Genomic DNA, 6,449 nt, shown 5'->3' with positions numbered 1-6,449 from the left:
TGTAAACTGTAGTGACGGGAAGAGAAGCTGAGACATCGCACAGTGGGTGCCGCCTAGTTGGGAGGAAACAGGAACTAACTAGAAACTGGAGACAAAGCTAAAGCTTGAAAGAGGCCCAGCTCTGGTCTGCTTCGGGGAGGTCTTCCTGGGAACCCGCATGTTCCAGATAAAGACTTGAAGGGATCTTGAAAAGGACCGGGGGAACTGATGGAGTGATCCTTCGTTGGACTGGAAAACCCAAGGGAGCCTAGACTAGGGACCCTGAGGAGTCGGGGAGGTCCTTAAAAATCATGGTAATCGACCATCCGTTCTTTTGTTTACACAGAAACCGTTCAATTCCTAAATGAAGTGAAGAAACTTTAGGAGTGTCTACATCGATTTCTGTGTCTTAAAGATTTAGGGCACGTGAAATAGAGCTGGGTCACACGTGCAGGGGCCTCAGCAAAGGCTGAAAGCCTGGTATTTCACGGAAGGACTCGAATGTGGTCCTGCTGTTCCTGGAGACAGGTCTGGCCAGCTGTAAGGCCAGCCCTCCGTGGGTTTAGAGGAGTTGGCATCTCGGCTCGCCCAGGCCTTTACACTCGCCTCCCCCCGGGACCCGCCAACTCTCCCGGGTACAAAGTACAGCAGGGACGCGGGCGGGGCCTTTCCAGGCGGCGCAGCCGTGTCCTCCTCCCGTGAACACCTAGATGGATTTCCAATACCGCGCCGGGCACGGTGGGGAGGGCGCCCAGGCTCCTTCCGCGCTCCCAGCCGCGCGTCCGCCTTTCTGCAGTCGATATTCCTCCGGGAGACGCAGGGGGCTCTGGGCCCGACAAGCTTTATTAAGAGATTCGCAATGGTTTACTCAGGCCCTTGAACGCTCCCGCCCGAGAAGAGCTGCCCGCGGCGTGGTAACGCAGAAGCCCCTCCTGCGCGGCTGTGGTCTTTCCTCCTAACGCTCGCGGCTTAGGGTCAGTTTGCGTGACTCCAAGAGTAGCTGCGTGGGCGCCCGTGCGGGGTCCGGCCCCAAGAAAGGAGTTGGACCCTGCAAAGAACGTCACCGCGCTACCAGACCTCCCGGGCACTTTGCACGCGCCATCTACGCGTCGGTCTGGAGGTAGCGTGCCCTGGGTAAGGAGGACCGGGAGCTTCCGCGGCGTGTCTGAGGGGCACGGCCGGCAGGGACAGGGGCGGGAGGTTTAGGGCCCGGGACGATTGGACCAGAGCGGAGTTGGGGTCCCTTAGGGCAGGGCAGCAACTGAGGGAAACTGAGATGAACTCCAGACATCTGTGCCTGGGGTCTGCTTCATTCTTTGCTTTGGATAAGAGCCGGGTGGGATGGGACGGGATCCAGATCTTTGGTTCCCACCCATCCTCCAGGAAGGCGGAGAAACGCCCCGGGTCCCCCTGAGCGGCGGGTAAAGGGTGCTGCAGGGGAACCCCGGAAACAGCTGCTCGAGTTGATCCTAGCGCAGGACTGGGAAGGAAAAACATTGGGCGAGGGGTGATAAAGCACCCATATCGCCTTCCTCCCTCTTTTTCTCCCCCCTCCTCCCTTTTCGTAGCTGCTGACGTGCTGGTGGTACCTATTAATCATTCACCAGCCCAGGACCGTGCTAGTTAATGGCTGTGCCGCGCGGGGCTCCAGCCTCCCAGCCTCCCCTCTCCACGCTCGCGTGTGCCCAGGCGCCCCGGAGCGGCAAGCGGCTGGGCGCAGGCAGCCTCTGGGCGATGCGCCCCGCCGGTGTGGGTTGGAGCCGCGCTCCCTGCAGCCGCTGCGCGCTCCCCCGAAGCACCCGGCGGCAGTGAGGTGCGAGCCGGCAGCCGGGGTGCCAAGTGAGGGCGCAAGCAGCGGGGGCGCGAAGAGAGCGCCCCAGCCTCATCGGCCCCATCAGCCGAGATGTTCCCCAATGGCACCGCCTCCTCTCCCTCCTCTCCTAGCCCCAGCCCGGGCAGCTGCGGCGAAGGAGGCGGCAGCAGGGGCCCCGGGGCCGGAGCTGCGGACGGCATGGAGGAGCCGGGGCGGAATGCGTCCCAGAACGGGACCTTGAGCGAGGGCCAGGGCAGCGCCATCCTCATCTCTTTCATCTACTCCGTGGTGTGCCTGGTGGGGCTGTGTGGGAACTCCATGGTCATCTACGTGATCCTGCGCTACGCCAAGATGAAGACGGCCACCAACATCTACATCCTCAACCTGGCCATCGCCGATGAGCTGCTCATGCTCAGCGTGCCCTTCCTGGTCACCTCCACGTTGCTTCGCCACTGGCCCTTCGGCGCGTTGCTCTGCCGCCTTGTGCTCAGCGTGGACGCAGTCAACATGTTCACCAGCATCTACTGTCTGACTGTGCTTAGCGTGGACCGCTACGTGGCCGTGGTGCACCCCATCAAGGCAGCGCGCTACCGCCGGCCCACCGTGGCCAAGGTGGTGAATCTGGGCGTGTGGGTGCTATCGCTACTCGTCATCCTGCCCATCGTGGTCTTCTCGCGCACCGCGGCCAACAGTGATGGCACGGTGGCCTGCAACATGCTCATGCCGGAGCCTGCCCAGCGCTGGCTGGTGGGCTTCGTGTTGTACACATTTCTCATGGGCTTCCTGCTGCCAGTCGGGGCCATCTGCCTGTGCTACGTGCTCATCATCGCCAAAATGCGCATGGTGGCCCTCAAGGCCGGCTGGCAGCAGCGCAAGCGCTCGGAGCGCAAGATCACCCTGATGGTGATGATGGTGGTGATGGTGTTTGTCATCTGTTGGATGCCTTTCTATGTCGTACAGCTGGTCAACGTGTTCGCAGAGCAAGACGACGCCACGGTGAGCCAGCTGTCGGTGATCCTCGGCTACGCGAACAGCTGCGCCAACCCCATCCTCTACGGCTTCCTTTCGGACAACTTCAAGCGCTCTTTCCAGCGCATCCTGTGTCTCAGCTGGATGGACAACGCTGTGGAGGAGCCGGTCGACTACTATGCCACGGCCCTCAAGAGCCGCGCCTACAGCGTGGAGGACTTCCAGCCGGAGAACCTGGAGTCTGGAGGCGTCTTCCGTAATGGCACCTGCACATCGCGGATCACCACGCTCTGAGCCTGGGCCTTCCAGGGGCCCTGAGCCAAGGGAGGGGGAAGATGAAGGGAAAGGGAGACCGGGTGCGAGAGGTGAAAGTATCCGGTGCCTCAGGGTGCTGTGGGGCAAAGTGGGGCTAGGACACTGTGCGCTCTGGGTGGAGAGACCTGGGAAAGGCGCGCAACAAAGGTGGAACTGGGCACTTTGCTTATACACTGGGAAGGCTTGCGGGCCCCTTTCTCTTCTGTCTCCTGCTTTCGCTCCTCCCTCTACTGCGCTTGCCCTTCTGCACCCCTCCGTGCTCCCCACTCTGTAACTTCGATCTTTCCTTCCGCGGGTCCCGCCGGTGCAGATCAGGAACTCATCAACGTCGCCAACTCAGCCTGACCTTCAGTTTCTCCAGCCGTAATTTCTGTTTAAGCTGAGCCACGGTTACCGCCACGGGTTTCCCTCGGGGTGAGTCCCCGGCTTCCCCTTAGCCTCGCCCTGCCGTGCCCCGCCCCTCGCCTTGTTCTGCCTGGTGCCCCTAGCGGAGTCTGGAGAACCAGTGCTCTCCCTCTGCTCAGCCCTACTTGAAGGGAAGTCGGACTTGAGAAAGAACGAAGCAGCTGGTCTTTTCTCCTCCTCGGTGAAGCACCCTTGCCCGACCCCCTCCAGCACTCCCGCTCCACCCAGAGCCGAGCGAGTGGCTTAGAAAAATCACTCCCGCGCTTCGAACCCCAGGCATTCTGCAGCCCCCATTCAAATCTCCCTTTGGAGCGAAAGGAGCTGAGAACAAGCGACCGAGGGGTTTTTAGAAGATTCCGGGGTTTGGGTGAGAAGGGGTTGCAATGGAAGCCACCCTCCCAGGGGGTCACAACCGGCGCTTTTGGTTTCAAAGACCAAGCGCCGGGCGCTCCCGGGACAGCGGTCTGCGCTCGGCCGGGCGGGGCGGGGCGCGCTTTCCCGGCGGCAGCAGCGTGGCCGCGGACACCCCGGGCTTTCTCCCTCGCCGAGGCTTCCGGGGTGCAGATCTGAGAGTGACGACAGACTCGGTTTCCTGCTCCGATTTACCTAGAAGACGCGGCACTCGGGCAGGGACCTCGGGGGGCGCTTTCGGGTCCCCGGCCAATCCCGACCGCGTCGCCGCCGCCCGCAGGCTGGAGAGGGCGGCCTGCCGGGCGCCTAAGGGGAGCTGCCTTTCCAGCGGTGCCTACTAAGTTATTTTCTCGTTTAACATATTTATTTATTTATTTGTGGTGTTTGGACACGCGTTTCTGCTTTTCTTTCCGCTACTCGGCTAGCCCAGGGCCTTTCTTCAGGACACTGGGGGTGGGGGTGGAGGTGGCGTGCGGGGAGGCTCTCTCCCCGACGCCCCCTCAAAACCTCGCCTCTTTGCTGGGCCATCTTTTCTTCTCCTTTCCTCCAGCCTTTCTAGTTTGGCTTGGGTCCAGTGAAGTTTGGAGAGTTTTTCATACTTTTCTTATGTAGTCCCTTGTTTGTCATAATAAATAAATAAGGTGGGATTGCCTCCTCCCCTGCAGAGTGGACAGTCCCGAACTCCTAGCTTTCAGCATCACCGTATTATACATATTTGTTTATCGTGCTCTGTTGTCATGAGTCCCTGAAATAATTGCCAAATGCAGCCACTGACAGGGACGGGTGCGAGGCTGGCTTTCAGAACACTTTCAGGTTTTCAAATAAAGGGTTCAAGCAGCCCTCAAACCCGGAAGTGAGAAATCTGATTCAGACAGACTTTAATCAGTGCTGAGGATGTCCCTGCTTATGCCCCTGCTTAATCTAGGTTCCAGCATAGGTGATTCTAACATATGATCTAGTTACCATCGTCACTTCTTTTGAGGACGTTGAAAGTAGAGTAATTTGTGTCTATGTTTAATCTTACCAACTACATTGGAAGCCTGAGCTGGGCAAGGACCAATAATTTGACTTCTTTGTATTTTCTGTCTTGCTTTGTATACTGGCTTGTACACAGTAGGCACAAAATACATGCGCGTTGGCTGATTATTTCAGTAAACCAGAGTGTATTACAATCATTGGGAGACACTAACTCTGGGGTTCTCAGGTTCTCTCGCTGACATGATACGCAATGGTTGAAATCACTATGGAAAAAGATATTTCGTGTCTATTTGCTTCAAGAACATTGTGCTTTCCTGAAAGCAGTAACCAAGAGTTAAAATGTCCCTAATGTTTTGTTTAATGAACACATATGCTTTTGGTCATCAATCACAAAGTTTAGATCTGTCCCTTAATAATAATATGTATTATTATTCCTTTGCAAAATAGATTTTTAATGGTTAAGAACAGTGAAATTTACAAATTAAAATCACCCTCATAAGAGGAGACAAGTCTAGTGCTTTTAACCTGTTACCATTGTAATATTAACTAAATAAACAAATGTATTATGTTGTTGCACGTTGTCTGACTTTGCCATTTGACTTTCAATGGATTGCTTGAAAATACACACACGATGTCTTGCTTTATGTTTCATTTAGATTTTAAGAAGCAAGGTTTCAGGTTACCTTTGGAAATTTTGCCAAGATTGAGATTATACTTTATTTTTTTAAAAAGAGAAGTCTGTTAGTTCAGAGTCGGAGAAAAAAAAAAACTTTGACCCTGTATGAATAGGAAGCAGTGCCTCTGGTTGCACTCTCTGTGGTTTGCTGTTGTCACCAAACTAACTAGATAACATCTCAATCTCTCACAGATTAAATTACTGTCTGCCCTCATTTATGACCTCAGACTTTGTTGTGGGAGCTAAGTAATTGCTGATTTACATCCCAGAGGAAGATAATGGAAGGGAAGGGGAAAAAAAGCGATGTGGAGGAGATTGCCTAAAAGTGTTCCAGAGGGCAATGGATAAAAGAAATAGAAAAATCAGATTTCAGCATAAAAGAACAAAGACATTATTTTATGCTTTCTTCAAGGAGGGCCGGTTCCATCCCTGAAAGAATTTAAGAAGGCATTAGAGGAGTTTTTTTGGTTTTTGTTTAACAGAATACCTTTTAGAGCAGTTTCATTTTCACAGCAAAATGAGTGGAAAGGAATATTTTCCAAGAAGACAACAGGAGTGATTCCAGAACAAAGTGGAGGATGGGGGTTTCAAATGCCTGCACATGCCCTGTAGCTCTAGGCTTTAAAGTTATATACATTAAAAAAAAAAGTTCTATACGTTATCTCAATATGGCTAAGGATAGCTGGACTTTTGTCTTTTTTTTCTTTGATTACTTTTAAAAGCTGTAGCAAGATGGCAAATTGAACTCATAACTTAGATGTGCAGAGAAAACATAATTTGTTATTTTGGTTTTAATCTGAACATTATTCCAAGCCTATTCTGCCTGGTTAGCCAGAAGGAAAAATTAAATAAATGTTCAAACATCCAATTGGGCTGATAATTTACATATGTAGCCATTTTCAG

The 6,449-nt window shown here is 54.0% G+C and overlaps 1 protein-coding gene across 2 annotated transcripts; it reads left to right on the top strand.

Moving 5' to 3' along the window:
* Positions 1–236: 236 nt before the first annotated feature.
* Positions 237–5,389, top strand: SSTR1 (somatostatin receptor 1). 2 transcript variants are annotated; one of them, XM_046651972.1, is made up of 2 exons: positions 237–1,113; positions 1,924–5,389. In XM_046651972.1, the coding sequence occupies exon 2, from the start codon at positions 1,991–1,993 to the stop codon at positions 3,053–3,055; it is 1,065 nt and encodes a 354-aa protein (XP_046507928.1). In that variant the 5' UTR covers positions 237–1,113; positions 1,924–1,990; the 3' UTR covers positions 3,056–5,389. The 2 variants fall into 2 exon arrangements, with proteins under 2 accessions (XP_046507928.1, XP_046507927.1); XM_046651971.1 differs by having other exon boundaries at positions 1,548–5,389.
* Positions 5,390–6,449: the final 1,060 nt, after the last annotated feature.

The sequence above is a fragment of the Equus quagga genome, chromosome 2, assembly GCF_021613505.1.
Source record: "Equus quagga isolate Etosha38 chromosome 2, UCLA_HA_Equagga_1.0, whole genome shotgun sequence".
NCBI lineage: Eukaryota > Metazoa > Chordata > Mammalia > Perissodactyla > Equidae > Equus > Equus quagga.
This window is presented reverse-complemented; position numbering and strand designations above follow the sequence as displayed.

Bases quoted from the DNA above. Each gene is read 5' to 3' on its own strand.
- SSTR1 (XM_046651971.1), top strand. From the start codon at position 1,883: ATGTTCCCCAATGGCACCGCCTCCTCTCCCTCCTCTCCTAGCCCCAGC.